Here is a 19,548-nt window from a genome sequence, read left to right as displayed (position 1 = left end):
AGATGTTCTAGAGTAGAAATTATATAAATGTACAGTTCTTTGAATGTTATAAGTGAATCATGTCGATCAACCGTTGTCGATCATCGTGTTTCACAAAATTTTTTTAATTTTGTTTTTTTTGTATTATGACCACTTTTATTAGAATTACCTGCATCAATGAAATGTTTTAATTTATCCATACGTTTCGCTGAATAAGAAAAAAATGTAGCAACTGTACCAATTATACCGTTCATATTTTTAATTGAAGATACCTCGCATGCCTTTGAGAGACAGAGGTTTAAAGAATGACTAAAACAGTGGGTTACTGGGTAGCCGACGATAAATAAAATTCACTGCTGATCGCCTAGACCAGTGGTGGCCAAACTTTTTTTACCTCGGGCCAGAAAAAAAAAAAAATTTTACCGCGGGCCATAAAATTTTTTTTTTACTTTTAAGTAATCAGAATTTTAGGTATAGGTATATAATTTCATATTTAACGACGTTTTTATTGTACATAATAATTTTAATGTCTTTATTTAATACTTAACTTAATAATTACTACAAATGAAAAAAAATTAAATCGGCTTACATTTTCAAAAATTATTTTTAAATAAATTATTAACTACACATATAAAAATAAATATAAAATATACAAAATATCGTTTTACACTTACAAAACATATTTTAAAATGTATTAATTTGACTGATCACGACTGATCACGATGGCTGTAGATACTACAATGTAGATAAAATTGGTCGCGCCGGTTAGGTTAACCTAGACAAAACGATTGGTAACATTAGACGTGTTAGTAAGTGGTGATACCACGACGTATCACCACACTCACGTTTGTAACCGAATAGGTACAACTACAGCGGCACAGATATATATAATAAACACGATTTAAGAAGACCATCATAAATCGTGATAATGAATAACATTTCTACTTTTTTAATACTATGGACGTACTGATATAAAAACAATAATAATAAAAAACACGGTCGATGGGGGGGCATGGCCCCTCTGCCCCCCCGGCTACGCCACTACTTCAAATTGTTTACAAGAGTGAGCTGGGTATGGCTCCATCATAGATAATAAAGATATAACATAATGGTCTTATCAGCGGTCTTCGAGGGGAACAATTGAGGCCAAATAAAGTATACCAATATCGAGTATCGACTTTCAATATAAAGGAGCCTCAATTGCCTTTCGCGGGAACGCGGCCTAAAATGTATTTAACATAGGCGTGGACTATCCATATCTTTATTATCTATGGGCTTCATCCATAGCATGGATTAAGGTGTCAACAATCTAAGGATCAACTTGATAATCAAACACTTAAGTTCAGCAACCGGCAAATCAGGATCTTTTTATTCAATGTGTCCTAATAAGTCATAAGAAGGTTAGTTAGGTAAACCTACGGTTAGTTGAAGCTATGGTAATGATAGACGACTACCATCACCGGTCGTGAGCTTTGCGATGATCTTTTCCTACTAACTATCAAGGTAATCGATATTGTAAACATAACAATGAAAGGAAATATTTAAATATTATTAATTTGGTTAGGTTAGGTTAGGATAGGGCAGGAAATTAGATGTTAACTAATTATCATAGTTTTTAACACGGTCTTAAAGACTGTCAGCAAGAGTTGTACCAGTATAGTTATTAAAAACTTAAATACAGCCAACATTAAATAATGATTTTTTTACCACAACAAATTATAAAATGTATTTTAAAATATAACAGAATATTATTTTATCAGGGTTTTATAAAGTGTTCAATACTTATGAGTTTTTGTAAATAGAAAATGTATAAAATCAATAGTTTTAATTTAATATATGGTTTTGTGTTTTAATATCCTATTTTCAAAGAATTCTCAGGGTTTCCTTTCCACATTTTTTTACATTGTACTAAATCTAATTTTTTTCCGCACATATTTACAAAGACTAAAACTATGTTTTTATTTGCATTTAGACTTTATAGTTTGTAATTTAATATTGACTGTGAACCACCAAACACAATATTATTTTAAATTAAACATTTTATGTCCTTCGTAAATTACAATCACATAGTAGAGTCCGTGCAGGACCTTTTCTCATTTAATTTCTTTGCATCCTTTATAATTTACATTCATTTTTATACATTTTCTAATACATATATTACCGTGATACACCTCTGATCATAATAACTGTTCGCATTATTATAATGTAAAGAACACCTAGTTTTTGGATTGTAGTTAATGTGTATTGCAGTATTTAGCTTCCAGCGTATTCTTTTGTTTAGTGTTATTTCACCCAGATTTCTCAAACAATGACTTTTTCACTTCATTAAACTCTAGTAGATTTGTTTGTATAAATATTTTTCAAGATTAACCGGCTATATCTGGGAGTACGCTGAGTACCCGTGTACTCCTAAAGCGTGTTCCTAAAGTAAAATTTTTTCCACATTTTTATTTTTTGTTTTCTAAAATTCATTTGCCTGCGGGCACCAACACCTCTCTTCAATTTTTTTTTATGATTTTCATTGTAGCCAAATTTTTTAAACATTTAAAATGTTTTTCAACAATTACTTCGGAATGTGTGTTTCTAAAGTAAATTTTTTTCCAATTTTTTTTTTTGTTTTCTAAAATCTATTTGCCTGCGGGCGCCACACCTCCCTTCAATTTTTTTTTTATGATTTTCACTTTACCCAAATTTTTAAACATTGACAATCTGGTACCCTTTGAATAATTCTTTAATGAACTAAATATTTTGAAAAGTTTTTTCTGTTTAAGTTTCGGGACATTTTAGTTTGAACTTCGTAATGTGTGTTTCTACTGTAAATTTTTTTCCAATTTTTTTTTTGTTTTCTAAAATCTATATGCCTGCGGGCGCCAACACCTCCCTTCAATTTTTTTTTTATGATTTTCACTTTACCCAAATTTTTAAACATTGACAATCTAGTACCCTTTGAATAATTCTTTAATGAACTAAATATTTTGAATAGTTTTTTCTGTTTAAGTTTCGGGACATTTTAGTTTGAACTTCGTTATGTATGTTTCTACTGTAAATTTTTTTCCAATTTTTTTTTTTGTTTTCTAAAATCTATTTGCCTGCGGGCGCCCACACCTCCCTTCAATTTTTTTTATTAGTACTGTAACTCTAGTTTGTATTGACTTGAAAATTGTTTAATGAACAAAATATTTTGAATAGTTTTTTCTAAATTTTTTTCCAATTTTTTTTTTTGTTTTCTAAAATCTATATGCCTGCAGGTTAGCCAATTTTTTTTTTATGATTTTCATTGTAGCCAAATTTGTTCAACATTTAAAAATTTAAAGTTTAAATCATCATTTAAAATTTTTTTCAACATTTACCTCGTAATGTGTGTTTCTACTGTAAATTTTTTTCTAAATTTTTTTTTGGTTTTCTAAATTGCATTTGCCTGCGGGCGCCAACACCTCCCTTCAATTTTTTTTTTATGATTTTAACTTAAGCCAAATTTTTTAAACATTGACAATCTGGTACCCTTTGAATAATTCTCTAATGAACTAAATATTTTGAATAATTTTTCTGTTTAAGATTTTGGAGATTTTAGATTTATGTTTATAATGTGTGTTCCCACAATATAATTTATATAAATTTTTTTTTGGTTTCTAAAATTCATTTGCCTGCGGGCGCCAACAACTCCCTTCAATTTTTTTTTATGATTTTCACTTAAGCCAAATTTTTTAAACATTGACAATCTGGTACCCTTTGAATAATTCTTTAATGAACTAAATATTTTGAATAGTTTTTTCTGTTTAAGTTTCGGGACATTTTAGTTTGAACTTCGTTATGTATGTTTCTACTGTAAATTTTTTTCCAATTTTTTTTTTTGTTTTCTAAAATCTATTTGCCTGCGGGCGCCAACACCTCCCTTCAATTTTTTTTTTATGATTTTAACTTAAGTCAAATTTTTTAAACATTGACAATCTGGTACCCTTTGAATAATTCTTTAATGAACTAAATATTTTGAATAGTTTTTTCTAAATTTTTTTCCAAATTTTTTTTTTGTTTTCTAAAATCTATTTGCCTGCGGGCGCCACACCTCCCTTCAATTTTTTTTTTATGATTTTCACTCCACCCAAATTTTTAACATTGACAATCTGGTACCATTTGAATAATTCTTTAATGAACTAAATATTTTGAAAAGTTTTTTCTGTTTAAGTTTCGGGACATTTTAGTTTGAACTTCGTTATGTATGTTTCTACTGTAAATTTTTTTCCAATTTTTTTTTTGTTTTCTAAAATCTATTTGCCTGCGGGCGCCCACACCTCCCTTCAATTTTTTTGATTAGTACTGTAACTCTAGTTTGTATTGACTTGAAAATTGTTTAATGAACAAAATATTTTGAATAGTTTTTTCTAAATTTTTTTCCAATTTTTTTTTTTGTTTTCTAAAATCTATATGCCTGCAGGTTAGCCAATTTTTTTTTTATGATTTTCATTGTAGCCAAATTTGTTCAACATTTAAAAATTTAAAGTTTAAATCATACTTAAAATTTTTTTCAACATTTACCTCGTAATGTGTGTTTCTACTGTAAATTTTTTTCTAAATTTTTTTTGGTTTTCTAAATTGCATTTTCCTGCGGGCGCCAACACCTCCCTTCAATTTTTTTTTTTATGATTTTAACTTAAGCCAAATTTTTTAAACATTGACAATCTGGTACCCTTTGAATAATTCTCTAATGAACTAAATATTTTGAATAATTTTTCTGTTTAAGATTTTGGAGATTTTAGATTTATGTTTATAATGTGTGTTCCCACAATATAATTTATATAAATTTTTTTTTGGTTTCTAAAATTCATTTGCCTGCGGGCGCCAACAACTCCCTTCAATTTTTTTTTTATGATTTTAACTTAAGCCAAATTTTTTAAACATTGACAATCTGGTACCCTTTGAATAATTCTTTAATGAACTAAATATTTTGAATAGTTTTTTCTGTTAAAGTTTCGGGACGTTTTAGTTTGAACTTCGTTATGTATGTTTCTACTGTAAATTTTTTTCCAATTTTTTTTTTGTTTTCTAAAATCTATTTGCCTGCGGGCGCCAACACCTCCCTTCAATTTTTTTTTTATGATTTTAACTGAAGTCAAATTTTTTATACATTGACAATCTGGTACCCTTTGAATAATTCTTTAATGAACTAAATATTTTGAATAGTTTTTTCTAAATTTTTTTCCAATTTTTCCAATTTCTAAAATCTATTTGCCTGCGGGCGCCAACACCTCCCTTCAATTTTTTTTTTATGGTTTTAACTCAAGCCAAATTTTTTAAACATTGACAATCTGGTACCCTTTGAATAATCCTTGTTTAATGAAATAAATATTTTCAATAGTTTTTTCTGTTTAAGAGTCTGGGCATTTTAGTTTGTACTTTGTAATGTGTATTCCTACCGTTCAATTTTTTTTTTTTGGTTTCCTAAAATGCAATTGCCTGCAAGTGCCAACACCCTCCTTCAATATTTTTATTTATGATTTAACCTCTAGCCAAATTTTTAAACATTGAAAATCTGGTACCTCCCGAAACGTCCATCTCCAAACATTTATCACCATTTATCAATGAGCTCCAGTCACTCATAACCTCTCTTTTAACTCTCCTTACCTCACTCATTAATAAACTTATCACTAATAATGATACCCAATATTCAACTAGAGTTACATTACTAAAAAAAAAAAATGGATGGAGGGTTTTGGCGCCTGCAGGCAAATGCATTTTAAGATACCAATAAATATTTTGAATAAATTTAACTGTACGATTACACATTACAAAGTACAAACTAAAATTCCGAGAGTCTTAAACAGAAAAAACTATTCAAAATATTTAGTTCATTAAATAAGGATTATTCAAAGGGTACCAGATTGTCAATGTTTAAAAAATTTGGCTTAAGTTAAAATCATAAAAAAAAAAATTGAAGGGAGGTGTTGGCGCCCGCAGGAATATGCAATTTAGAAAACCAAAAAAAAATTTAGAAAAAAATTTACAGTAGAAACACACATTACGAGGTAAATGTTGAAAAAAATTTTAGGTATGATTTAAACTTTAAATTTTTAAATGTTGAACAAATTTGGCTACAATGAAAATCATAAAAAAAAAATTGGCTAACCTGCAGGCATATAGATTTTAGAAAACAAAAAAAAAAATTGGAAAAAAATTTAGAAAAAACTATTCAAAATATTTTGTTCATTAAACAATTTTCAAGTCAATACAAACTAGAGTTACAGTACTAATAAAAAAAATTGAAGGGAGGTGTGGGCGCCCGCAGGCAAATAGATTTTAGAAAACAAAAAAAAAATTGGAAAAAAATTTACAGTAGAAACATACATAACGAAGTTCAAACTAAAATGTCCCGAAACTTAAACAGAAAAAAATATTCAAAATATTTAGTTCATTAAAGAATTATTCAAAGGGTACCAGATTGTCAATGTTTAAAAAATTTGGCTTGAGTTAAAACCATAAAAAAAAAATTGAAGGGAGGTGTTGGCGCCCGCAGGCAAATAGATTTTAGAAATTGGAAAAATTGGAAAAAATTTAGAAAAAACTATTCAAAATATTTAGTTCATTAAAGAAGGATTATTCATGGGGCACCAAGTTTTCAATTTTCAAGTCAATACAAACTAGAGTTACAGTACTAAAAAAAAAAATTGAAGGGAGGTGTTGGCGCCAGCAGGCAAATAGATTTTAGAAAACATAAAAAAAAATTGGAGAAAAATTTACAGTAGAAACACACATTACGAAGTTCAAACTAAAATGTCCTGAAACTTAAACAGAAAAAACTTTTCAAAATTATTGGTTCATTAAAGAATTATTCAAAGGGTACCAGATTGTCAATGTTAAAAATTTGGGTAGAGTGAAAATCATAAAAAAAAAATTGAAGGGAGGTGTGGTGCCCGCAGGCAAATAGATTTTAGAAAACAAAAAAAAAAAATTTGGAAAAAAATTTAGAAAAAACTATTCAAAATATTTAGTTCATTAAAGAATTATTCAAAGGGTACCAGATTGTCAATGTTTAAAAAATTTGACTTAAGTTAAAATCATAAAAAAAAAATTGAAGGGAGGTGTTGGCGCCCGCAGGCAAATAGATTTTAGAAAACAAAAAAAAAATTGGAAAAAAATTTACAGTAGAAACATACATAACGAAGTTCAAACTAAAATGTCCCGAAACTTAAACAGAAAAAACTATTCAAAATATTTAGTTCATTAAAGAATTATTCAAAGGGTACCAGATTGTCAATGTTTAAAAAATTTGGCTTAAGTTAAAATCATAAAAAAAAAATTGAAGGGAGTTGTTGGCGCCCGCAGGCAAATGCAATTTAGAAAACCAAAAAAAAATTTAGAAAAAAATTTACAGTAGAAACACACATTACGAGGTAAATGTTGAAAAAAAATTTTAAATGATGATTTAAACTTTAAATTTTTAAATGTTGAACAAATTTGGCTACAATGAAAATCATAAAAAAAAATTGGCTAACCTGCAGGCATATAGATTTTAGAAAACAAAAAAAAAATTGGAAAAAAATTTAGAAAAAACTATTCAAAATATTTTGTTCATTAAACAATTTTCAAGTCAATACAAACTAGAGTTACAGTACTAATAAAAAAAATTGAAGGGAGGTGTGGGCGCCCGCAGGCAAATAGATTTTAGAAAACAAAAAAAAAATTGGAAAAAAATTTACAGTAGAAACATACATAACGAAGTTCAAACTAAAATGTCCCGAAACTTAAACAGAAAAAACTATTCAAAATATTTAGTTCATTAAAGAATTATTCAAAGGGTACCAGATTGTCAATGTTTAAAAAATTTGGCTTAAGTTAAAATCATAAAAAAAAAATTGAAGGGAGGTGTTGGCGCCCGCAGGCAAATGCAATTTAGAAAACCAAAAAAAAATTTAGAAAAAAATTTACAGTAGAAACACACATTACGAGGTAAATGTTGAAAAAAATTTTAAATGATGATTTAAACTTTAAATTTTTAAATGTTGAACAAATTTGGCTACAATGAAAATCATAAAAAAAAAATTGGCTAACCTGCAGGCATATAGATTTTAGAAAACAAAAAAAAAATTGGAAAAAAATTTAGAAAAAACTATTCAAAATATTTAGTTCATTAAAGAATTATTCAAAGGGTACCAGATTGTCAATGTTTAAAAAATTTGGCTTGAGTTAAAACCATAAAAAAAAAATTGAAGGGAGGTGTTGGCGCCCGCAGGCAAATAGATTTTAGAAATTGGAAAAAATTGGAAAAAAATTTAGAAAAAACTATATAAAATATTTAGTTCATTAAAGAAGGATTATTCATGGGGCACTAAGTTTTCAATTTTCAAGTCAATACAAACTAGAGTTACAGTACTAAAAAAAAAAATTGAAGGGAGGTGTTGGCGCCAGCAGGCAAATAGATTTTAGAAAACATAAAAAAAAATTGGAGAAAAATTTACAGTAGAAACACACATTACGAAGTTCAAACTAAAATGTCCTGAAACTTAAACAGAAAAAACTTTTCAAAATTATTGGTTCATTAAAGAATTATTCAAAGGGTACCAGATTGTCAATGTTAAAAATTTGGGTAGAGTGAAAATCATAAAAAAAAAATTGAAGGGAAGTGTGGCGCCCGCAGGCAAATAGATTTTAGAAAACAAAAAAAAAAATTGGAAAAAAATTTACTTTAGAAACACACATTCCGAAGTAATTGTTGAAAAACATTTTAAATGTTTAAAAAATTTGGCTACAATGAAAATCATAAAAAAAAATTGAAGAGAGGTGTTGGTGCCCGCAGGCAAATGAATTTTAGAAAACAAAAAATAAAAATGTGGAAAAAATTTTACTTTAGGAACACGCTTTAGGAGTACACGGGTACTCAGCGTACTCCCAGGTATAGCCGGTTAATCTTGAAAAATATTTATACAAACAAATCTACTAGAGTTTAATGAAGTGAAAAAGTCATTGTTTGAGAAATCTGGGTGAAATAACACTAAACAAAAGAATACGCTGGAAGCTAAATACTGCAATACACATTAACTACAATCCAAAAACTAGGTGTTCTTTACATTATAATAATGCGAACAGTTATTATGATCAGAGGTGTATCACGGTAATATATGTATTAGAAAATGTATAAAAATGAATGTAAATTATAAAGGATGCAAAGAAATTATATGAGAAAAGGTTCTGCACGGACTCTACTATTAGATTGTAATTTATGAAGGACATAAAATAATGTTTAATTTAAAATAATATTGTGTTTGGCTGGGTCTACAGTCAATATTAAATTACAAACTATAAAGTCTAAATGCAAATAAAAACATAGTTTTAGTCTTAGTAAATATGTGCCGAAAAAAATTAGATTTAGTACAATGTAAAAAAATGTGGAAAGGAAACCCTGAGAATTCTTTGAAAATAGGATATTAAAACACAAAACTATATATTAAATTAAAACTATTGATTTTATACATTTTCTATTTACAATAGGTAAAGTAAGCATTGAAAACCTTATAAAATCCTAATAAAATTATATTTTGTTATATTTTAAAATACTTTTATAATTTGTTGTGTTAAAAAAATCATTATTTAATGTTGGCTGTATTTAAGTTTTTAATAACTATACTGGTACAACTCTAGCTGACAGTCTTTAAGACTGTGTTAAAAACTATGATAATTAGTTAACGTCTAATTTACTGTCCTATCCTAACCTAACCTAACATAACCAAATTAATAATATTTAAATATTTTCTTTCATTGTTATGTTTATAATATCGAATACCATTATAGTTTGTAGGAAAAGATCATCGCAAAGCTCATGACCAGTGATTGTAGTCGTCTATCATCGCACCATAGCTTCAACTAACCATAGGTTTACCTAACTAACCTTCTTATGACTTATTAGGACACTTTGAATAAAAAGATCCTGAGTTTCAGGTTGCCGAACTTAAGTGTTTGATTATCAAGTTGATCCTTTGTTTGTTGACACCTTAATCCATGCTATGGATGAAGCCCATAGATATGGATAGTCCACGCCTATTTTAAATACATTTTAGGCCGCGTTCCCGGAGGGAAGGCAATTGAGGCTCCTTTATATTGATAGTCGATACTCGACTTGGCCTCAATTGTTCCCCTCGAAGATCAGACCGCTGATAAGACTATTATGTCCTATCCATTATGTTATATCTTTATTATCTATGATGGAGCCATACCCAGCTCACTCGTGTAAACAATTTGAAGCACATAAAAGCGATCAACGAATCTCTATCCATCTTGTAATGATAAAAAACAGAGTGCCCAATTTTAAGTGGAGCACTCTAGTTTTCATCATTACCAGCTATCCATCGACCGCCGCCCAGAATTACGGATTCCCCGACGGAACGCAACCGCCGCCCGTAACTACAGATGGCGCTATCCGAACGCGCTCCACCCGCGGGAAAAACTGAGATTTCCTTATGAAAATAACAAATTACAAGGACAAAAAGTACATATTCATAATCAGTGCATTTCAAACTATAAGATGGATACTATCGAACACTTCAAACCTATAGCTGCATCACAAAACACAGAGAAGTGTCACACGATATTCCAATCGGGACCGGCAAGCATTGTACTACATAAATAAAGGCCGCCGACCGCCGTATCATCATTGCAAACCCTACCCACTATCATGGGTAGGCCAACAATTTTAAATAACCACCCTCACCAACTTTCGTCCTACTAGTAGAGGCAAAACCCTGGTATAGTTAACGGCATAACCTTCAAAGCGTATCATCATCATTCTCCCCGCTGAGAAAAAGCGAATAGTGAGCCGGACGGTATTTTAATACCGCCACGAACGGACATTCTACAGTTTGTCCCGGCATATACCCTCCACCACCGCCGCAGTGAGTCGCGAGGTATATATTGTCGTTACGCGTCCACCGTTACTGAGCGCCGCCGTCCGAGCCGAGTCAGCCAGTTCCATCCGACCAACGTACGACCACCAACGGAACAGATTGTAAAAGGTCCAACACCGTTTGCCGTTTTTTTTTTTATCAGCATACAGACATCCGAGCCAAGTCACACTGCTGAAGCCGCCCAGCTGTTAACGCCGGTAATAATTATATTACCGTGCTACTGATCCCGTCATAATGAACACCCGACCAAAAACCGTGAGTTTTATGTTCACGCCTTCCCCCCCCCCACCCATGTTTTATGTGATCCTTTATTAAACTATTTTATCTGTACACTCGTAAGAGTATAATTAATTAATTCAAAATAAATACTGTACAACAAATTATTAAAATTGTGTCTGTATGAAAAATAATAAGTTTTTGAGAATAAACGCAACAACAATTCAACCAAAAACACCCTGCGTTTAATTTTCATTACAATCTCATATCTCAACCTTCATATTCTCTATGCAAAAAGTAAATTTAAGACAAATTTGTAAATCAATGCACAGTCTCTCTATTGTACTAATATTTGTGATTTCATTAATTTTCAGTATTTTGTAAAGTTAGTAATGATTAGTAAACCTAACCTACTGAGGCAATCTTGAGGCATTTCCTTTTAGGAAATTAATTAAATCTTCAAACATAACTATTAATTCAAGAGCTTGTAACTAATACAATCATAATATAATATGAGTATAGTACATTTCGTAATATTTTTTTATAATATTTACTGTTAGTGAAATATTAAGTTTGTATTTCTAATATAATATATTTTATGATATTTATGGACGACACTTGCACCATGGCCCCTCGATATAGTAATGTGGCGACCCGGCACATCTCTTTTAGATAAATGATTAAATACTTAATCAAGTCTTCCAATTTACTAAACATTTATATTTTGTAGATGATTTGAAGAAAAATTTAAAATTGAAGAGAGACTGTGTGAATTAACAAAATTTGTGGTATGAAATGTTTATTTGAACACCTGTTATAATGTGTTATATTGAACTTAAGTTAATTTTTTATAATGTACTATAGTAAACATTTGAACATTTATTACAATATACGTATATTATACATAGATTTCAAGTATGATTTTTTAAATTTTTTTTTTTGATAGTTACCTACCTACTAAAATACAAGACACTTTATTTTTATATTTTGAAGCAATATATATTTTGGATTATTTAGATCTATATAAACTAAATTTCAGACCTATAGTTTAGTATTTAAAGTTTGTATGATCAAAGTCGTGGAACCAAATTTTATCAGACTCTACTAGAATGTTGTAGTTAAATTAAACTATAATAAGTATGCGGAATAACAGTACCTAACCTTCTATTATAATTTGTTATGAATATAATATTTTAAGTAATAACTCAAATTTAGCACTTTTACGGTACTTAATACATTTTCCTAATATTTTAACAGAAATTATGGAGCTAAAAACATAGAAATACCTATATTATGTCACGGTCCATAGTTGATAGTTTTGTTTCATTTATAATAATAATGCTTTTTAATATACTTTTTCATAAATTAATATTTATTACAGTTGGCTTTTATGATTTGTTTGAACTATTAGTACGTATTTTTTTGGGGAGATCCCTATTATTACAACACCGTTACCAATATGCGTTTTTTTCTGGTTAGTTAATATAATAATTGCATGTTTTCATGATTTCTTCGTATTTATGCTTATTTTCTTAAAATGTTTTTATATTTTCGGTTCATCCGTTACCTACCTACATACCTACCTACCAAGTGTGTAAATAAAGAATTTTTTGTGTAAACCAATTTGAATTATTATTTATTAATTTAAAAAAATTTAAATAAAAACGTTTTCATTCAGTATTTTTTTGAATATTTTTGAATATTTCAGTGCATATATTTGCCTGTTTTTAGTGCATACATGCAGGCAAATATTTAACACTTTTTCATTGCATTAAATTCACATCCCTGCTAATTACTTTTGTCCAATCATAATACCTACTACAATTAATGTTAAATGTCAAATTGTCAACAATCAACTGCTTCTTCAACTTGATAACACTTAAGAGGATCAGTGGCGTATTTACGGGGGGGGGGGGGGGGGGGGGGGATAGATCCCCCTTGGCCTTTTTTTTTTTTAGTCTGTTCCCATAAACCTTAATATACCTACTAGTATGCAAACCGCAACTGTAATTACCTGTAATCAGTAATCACAAATCACAACTAACGATGTATGAAATCTGATATTATTATAATTAATGAGGAGTGAATATAGGCAAAATTATACACAATCTCTTATCTCAGTGGAACAAATGATAACGTTTGTCCCTGATTTGTATCCACAGTGTCATGTATTCTATTATTAGATCATAAACAAATGTACGATATTTTGATAATATGATCTAATATACCTAACCTATAGTAGGTAATATTCTATTACACAGTAATTGTTTATGATAATCATTAATCTATGCATACTATTCGGTGTTCTGTTTATACTTCATTGCTCAAATGATAATAAATTGAGTATTAAAACAACTATTTAAGAAATATTATATTCATTCGTGATTGAAAGTGATATTTTATGGTCAAATTTACTTTTATTTATATACGGTATTTTATTTTTCAATATAATTTACCTACTTTTTTCAATGACATCAAAAAAGAATACCTTGTTATCATTTTTCACAAGCAATAAAAAAATTCGAAGAGAAAATGAAAATAACGAGACTGAAGTAAGTGCTAATTTTTGTGAAATTTGAAATGTAAATTCAAGTTTTTGTGATATTTAGGTGAACTCACCAGTAAGAAAAATTACAGAAGTAAACAAGTCTGCATGTACCACAAATTCTTTAGAAAGTTTTAGTGACGCATCGAATTCACGATTACAGCAAGTAATTAATTATTTCATTGAATATATAAAAAGTTAATTGTTCAAATTTCAAATTTGTTTACTTTGTTATTCTTAAAAAAAAACTAAATTAGTTATGCTTATATAGGTTTATATGCTTTTATGATCAGTGGTCACAGCTTATGAATTTATAACTCACTTAAATAGATCTCTTAAATTATTTAGGCATTATATTATTTATATTATATATTATTATATATTTATTAGCTTCAAATAGCATGTTTTACTTGACATATGGAAACAAATACAATTTAATAATTTAGCTTAAAAATTGTTTAATATATTCTAGTTATTATTGTGGCATTAATATAATAATATGTTTCAATTATTTATTAAAGGATGATTTTATTTGTGAAAATAATCAAACGCTCGGCAATGCTAATGACATAGGTTATTTTGTAGAATGTTTATCTTTAACAGATGCTGATAAAAAGCTTGTAAGTTAAATACTAGTTGATAAATTATTTCAATACTTAACACATTAATATTTATTGAATTAGTATTTTTTTTAAATTATGCATATTTATTTTTATTTAATGTCTATATTTTAAATTTAATTTTATAATATTTATTAAAACTAATTAGTTTGTTATTTAAAATTATATTTATTCAAGGTGCTAACTAATCTATGGGTACCAGATGTTGAATATAAATTCCCATTGCTTGCAAAATATGAAAAACGATTTCAGCATAAATGGCTAAAAGAATTTAATTGGCTGGCATATTCAAATGTCAAAAATGGGACATTCTGTAAATACTGTGTACTGTTTGCAAAAAATGGTGGTGTTGGAAGCCAGCCTTTGGGTAGCCTTGTTACTGTTGCTTTCAGCAACTGGAAGAAGGCAAAAGAGGTTTGATAATTTAAATGATTTATTCCAGAGACATTTGCTAAAATATTTAATACATTTTTTTTTAGACTTTTTGGGCTCGTGGAAGTTTGAAATATCATACATTGTCTGTTCTAGACTCTGAACACTTTTTAAAATAATAGAAAAAAAGGAACTGTCTATAATAGAACGCATAGATAATAATAGGTAGGTAATATTAAATGCATAATATGATAACCCTTACTTTAAAGTTTAAATTTTTGAAGTACATTGATTCTGTGAATTTGTTTAGAATGGTACAAATTGAAGAAAATAGAAGGAAAATAGGACCAATTATTGAGTGTATAATTCTATGTGGTAAAGAAGAGTTGGCTTTGAGAGGACATAGAGATTTTGGTGATATCTTAGTAGATGGTAAGCATAAATATAGAAACTAAAAACTAAATTGTATAAACTTTTACCATTTAATAATAATAATACTTAAGTATAATTAAACTGAATTATCAATGTCATATAACTATTGGACAATAATGCTCCAGTCATGCTAATTATGGATTTACAATTATTATTGTAAAAAACATGTTATTATTGTTTGCAACTTTTAACTTTTATTTTTTAGATGATTCAAGGCAAGGCCATTTCCGTGGTATTCTCAAGTACAGAGCAAAAGGAGATGAATTTTTGCGTAATGTTCTTGAGGGTTCAGGGAAACGTAATAAATATACGAGTCCAATTATACAAAATGAAATAATTCAGTCATGTAACACAATTTTATTAAGGAAACTAGTTAATGTGATTAATAAATCTAAATGTTTCTCTGTTCTGGCTGATGAAACAACCGACATATCGACTAAAGAGCAACTCAGTATATGTGTTTGATATATTGATAAAAACAATAAGTTGCATGAGAACTTTTTACGATTTTTTGAAATTGATAGCTTGACTGGTTATGACTTGGCTAACTCAATATTAAATGGTAATTGTAAATAACACATTTATGATTTATTTATTTATTCACTTTATTTATTTATATTATTTAATTACATTTTTTTGTTGGTAGGCTTAAACAGATGTGGAATTGATTGCAATTATTTATATGGCCAAGGCTATGATGGGGCCAGTAATATGGCTGGTCGATTTAAAGGAGTACAGACTATTGTGAAATCTAAATACCCCAACGCTATATAATATGTACATTGTGCAGCACATTCGCTGAATTTAGCTGTTTCAACAGCTAGTGGCATAAAACCTATCAGAAATTGTTTGGGGGTGATCGAAAAAGTTTATAATTTTTTCAATACCCCTAAAAGAAATTCTGTTCTTTTAAATACCATTGAGAATTCAAATAATGCACCCCAAGTAAAACAACTCAAACGGCTTTGTGCTACTCGTTGGATTCAACGTTATGATTCTGTAAATGATTTTTCTGAACTATTTCCATTTGTTCTCAATGCGTTAGACATTATATCTGATTGGAAAGAATCAACAGATGCTGAAATGCTTCAGAAAGCGTTAAAAGATTCAGAGTTTATGATTTCTTTGATTGTTATAAAGGTTCAGATAATATCTATTTTATATACATTTAGGTACATATATTGTGTTATTTTTAAATTTTGTTTTAGGTATTATTTTCTTATGGACTTCCGCTGTGTAAACAATTGCAAAAAGTTCAAATTGATTTGAAAAAGACAATACTCATAGTAGAAAATGTAATAGCTACTTTAAAATGTATCAGAGAAAATAATGAAATAGAATTCAAAATTATCTATAATAATGTCAAAGTAATCTTTTACTTTAATATACTGTTTAATATTTAAAATAATATTTATGATGTACCTACATCATAAATATACCCCCAAATATTTATTAATATATTACAGAAAATGGCAGCTGATGTTGGAATTGAATTGCTAGAGAAAAGAATTTCTTCTAAACAAACACATAGAGCTAATCCAAATTTACAAAATCATTCTACCGAACAATACTATCGTGTAACAGTATTTTTACCATATATTGATTACTTTATATCACAACTTACTGAGCGTTTTATAAATCATAAAAGTATTTTTGAAGGTATAAACTAGTTATTACATATTTTATATTATATTTTCAAAAAAAAAATCTCTATTGACATTATATTATTATAAATTATAATATAAGTACAAATACTGAATAGCTATATAAATAACTAATTTGCCAAAGTATTTTATTATTTGATATTTACTGTTATAGGGTTCGATTGCATTTTTAAAACCCAGCCAATGCCACTAGAGATAAATGACCGAGAACAATTTAATAAGCTTGTGAACATATATTCACCCGTTGTAGATAAATTCAATAGCATAGCCGAATTCAATATGTGGAAAACAAAACTATTTACAGATAATATCATTCTTAGTTCAGGATTACAGGCATTAGAAATTTGTGATAAAGAATTTTATCCCAACATTTACATGTTGATAAAAATATTTTGTACGCTTCCAGTGTCAACAACAACTCCTGAACGATCATTCTCTAATTTAAAAAGAATTAAAACTTATCTCAGGAATAGTATGAATGAAGTAAATTTGCAGATTTTAAATTATGATATATTATTGAAAGTATTTATAAAATTGTGTATTTCATTGTTATTATAGACTAGACTGAATGGATTGACTCTATTAGCATGCCATACAGAAACAAAGATTACACCAGATGAAGTCATTGATGAATTGTCTCTGAAAAATAGAAGACTGGAGTTTGTTTTGTAAAATCACTGCAAATAAATGGCTATATGTGCCTATGTGTTATATATACCTATGTAGATAATAGATATCAATGATCAATATAATTATATGATATTTTACATTTTTACAGAACAAATTATTAATTAGCTAAATATTTTATAAATTTATTTCATTGTGTTGATTATTATAAATCTATATTAAGCTATTAATATATTTTTTATTCATTAGATTATTATGTTAAACTTAAAATGCTATTCATTGATTAATATTGTCTTTTAAAATACCTATACTTGATTAGTGATTAAAAATTAGAGATTAGCAAAAAAAAAAAGTCTTGCATGACTGGTTTCTTTGAAAATGTATTTCTAATTTCTATATCCCCCCCCTCAAGAAAATCCTAAATACGCCACTGAAGAGGATGTCAGATTTTTAGCGCACCATTTATTTCTCTCTCTGACCCACGCACAATCATTTTAGTGTTTTCTTAATCGTACATTTGGTATGCTACGCGTGGGTCAAATATGGAAAACAAATAGTGCGCTGACATCCCAACCAGCAACAAGTTTACACGAGTGAGCTGGGTATGGCTCCATCATAGATAATAAAGATATGGATAGGACATAATGGTCTTATCATCGGTCTTCGAGGGGAACAATTGAGGCCAAATAAAGTATACCTATATCGAGTATCGACTATCAATATAAAGGAGCCTCAATTGCCTTCCCCTCCGGGAACGCGGCCTGAAATGTATTTAACATAGGCGTGGACTATCCATGGTGTCAACAATCAAAGGATCAACTTGATAATCAAACAATTAAGTTTGGCAACCTGCAACTCAGGATCTTTTTATTCAAAGTGTCCTAATGAGTCATAAGAAGGTTAGTTAAATAAACCTATGGTTAGTTGAAGCTATGGTGATGATAGACGACTACCATCACTGGTCGTGAGCTTTGTGATGATCTTTTCCTACTAACCATCAAGGTATTCGATATTGTAAACATAACAATGAAAGAAAATATTTATCAACTGATTACGTTACGTATTGTTAACATAACTATTCTACCTTTACACTTTTTCTTCCCCCGTCTCTCACAGCTATATACAGGTTCAGCCACTCTCATTCCACTCCTCCATATGATCGGTATTCTGTCTATCCATCTCTTCTTCAGTCTTCTCGCCCCTCATTTCCCCCCTAAATTAACTTCTATAGCCACTCTCACTATCTCTTATCATACAGTGATCGAACCACCTAAACCTATTCTCTCTTGTTTTCACTACAATATGTACACTACCCTTAATTAATTAATTTCTTATTCTATCCTCTTTTGTACCTTAACACCTAACTTATTATTCTCATATCTGCTACCCTCACTCCACTTACCTACCCTAACCTTACATTTCTTTTTCATCTTTCCCTTTCATACACCAAACATTCTGAAATCCTGTTGACCCATTTCCTTATCTTCGCCATATCACACACTTCCTAATTCCTATTCACTCAGTCTCTAGTTACCTACAAGTCATCGTACTTGATTCTCGGTGAAAATATTTAAATATCATTGAGCGAATTCCCTACTCGAAATAATTACTTAAAAAAATAACATACCTCGCCAATTTTCTAATTTTTAACACGACTCTATTGATAGCCGGAATAGTGTTATACCAGTATAATTACAATACAAATATTGAAAAATTTCGGGCAATACATCCTTTGATCAATTAACAATAATAAAAAAAAACTTACTGAGAAATAAGAAAATACATACCCCGTGACGGAATCAAAACTGCTACGAAACTTAGTCTTCGAAACACTGAAACGTTCACACATTTCAATCTGCTTATGATATATTATTCCCAGTTTGAAAATGTTCACTGACGAATACCATTTCTGAAATAACACGCATCTTATGCAGTAAAATGTTCAACAATATTCTAATGACCTATTCGTTACAGTCTACAGATATTATATAAACCTACCAATAAATACCTAATATTAATTTTTATTACACAGAGTTTGTATTTTTAAATGTTGTATTCAAGGATTTATAATTTTTATTTTTATACCTAACAAAAATTACATTTATTCACAAGTCAGTTATCAACTAGAACTCGACTACGAGTAAGACAGCGTTTGGATTGTTCGGACTGGCGAATAATTTATTATTATTATACATTGCGCCTTT

At 29.0% G+C, this 19,548-nt stretch overlaps 1 protein-coding gene across 2 annotated transcripts; it reads left to right on the top strand.

The window, feature by feature from the left end:
• The first annotated feature begins 14,743 nt into the window (after window positions 1-14,743).
• LOC132941787 (52 kDa repressor of the inhibitor of the protein kinase-like) lies at window positions 14,744-17,666 on the top strand. Of its 2 annotated transcripts, XM_061009956.1 has the most exons (8): window positions 14,744-14,846; window positions 14,932-15,053; window positions 15,259-15,615; window positions 15,700-16,193; window positions 16,262-16,420; window positions 16,520-16,712; window positions 16,872-17,200; window positions 17,276-17,666. In XM_061009956.1, exons 4-8 carry the CDS (start codon window positions 16,137-16,139, stop codon window positions 17,387-17,389), a joined length of 852 nt encoding a protein of 283 aa, XP_060865939.1. In that variant the 5' UTR covers window positions 14,744-14,846; window positions 14,932-15,053; window positions 15,259-15,615; window positions 15,700-16,136; the 3' UTR covers window positions 17,390-17,666. The 2 variants fall into 2 exon arrangements, with proteins under 2 accessions (XP_060865939.1, XP_060865940.1); XM_061009957.1 differs by having other exon boundaries at window positions 14,791-15,053.
• The last annotated feature ends 1,882 nt before the right edge of the window (window positions 17,667-19,548 follow it).

This window comes from Metopolophium dirhodum, chromosome 3 (genome assembly GCF_019925205.1).
Source record: "Metopolophium dirhodum isolate CAU chromosome 3, ASM1992520v1, whole genome shotgun sequence".
NCBI lineage: Eukaryota > Metazoa > Arthropoda > Insecta > Hemiptera > Aphididae > Metopolophium > Metopolophium dirhodum.
Note: the sequence above shows the minus strand (reverse complement) of the source record. Positions and strands in the feature narration are given on the sequence as shown.

Bases quoted from the DNA above. Each gene is read 5' to 3' on its own strand.
- LOC132941787 (XM_061009956.1), top strand. From the start codon at position 16,137: ATGCTTCAGAAAGCGTTAAAAGATTCAGAGTTTATGATTTCTTTGATT. The intron at 16,194-16,261 runs GTTCAGATAATA...ATTTTGTTTTAG, and splicing joins TTTCTTTGATTGTTATAAAG to GTATTATTTTCTTATGGACT. The intron at 17,201-17,275 runs GTAAATTTGCAG...TTGTTATTATAG, and splicing joins TCAGGAATAGTATGAATGAA to ACTAGACTGAATGGATTGAC.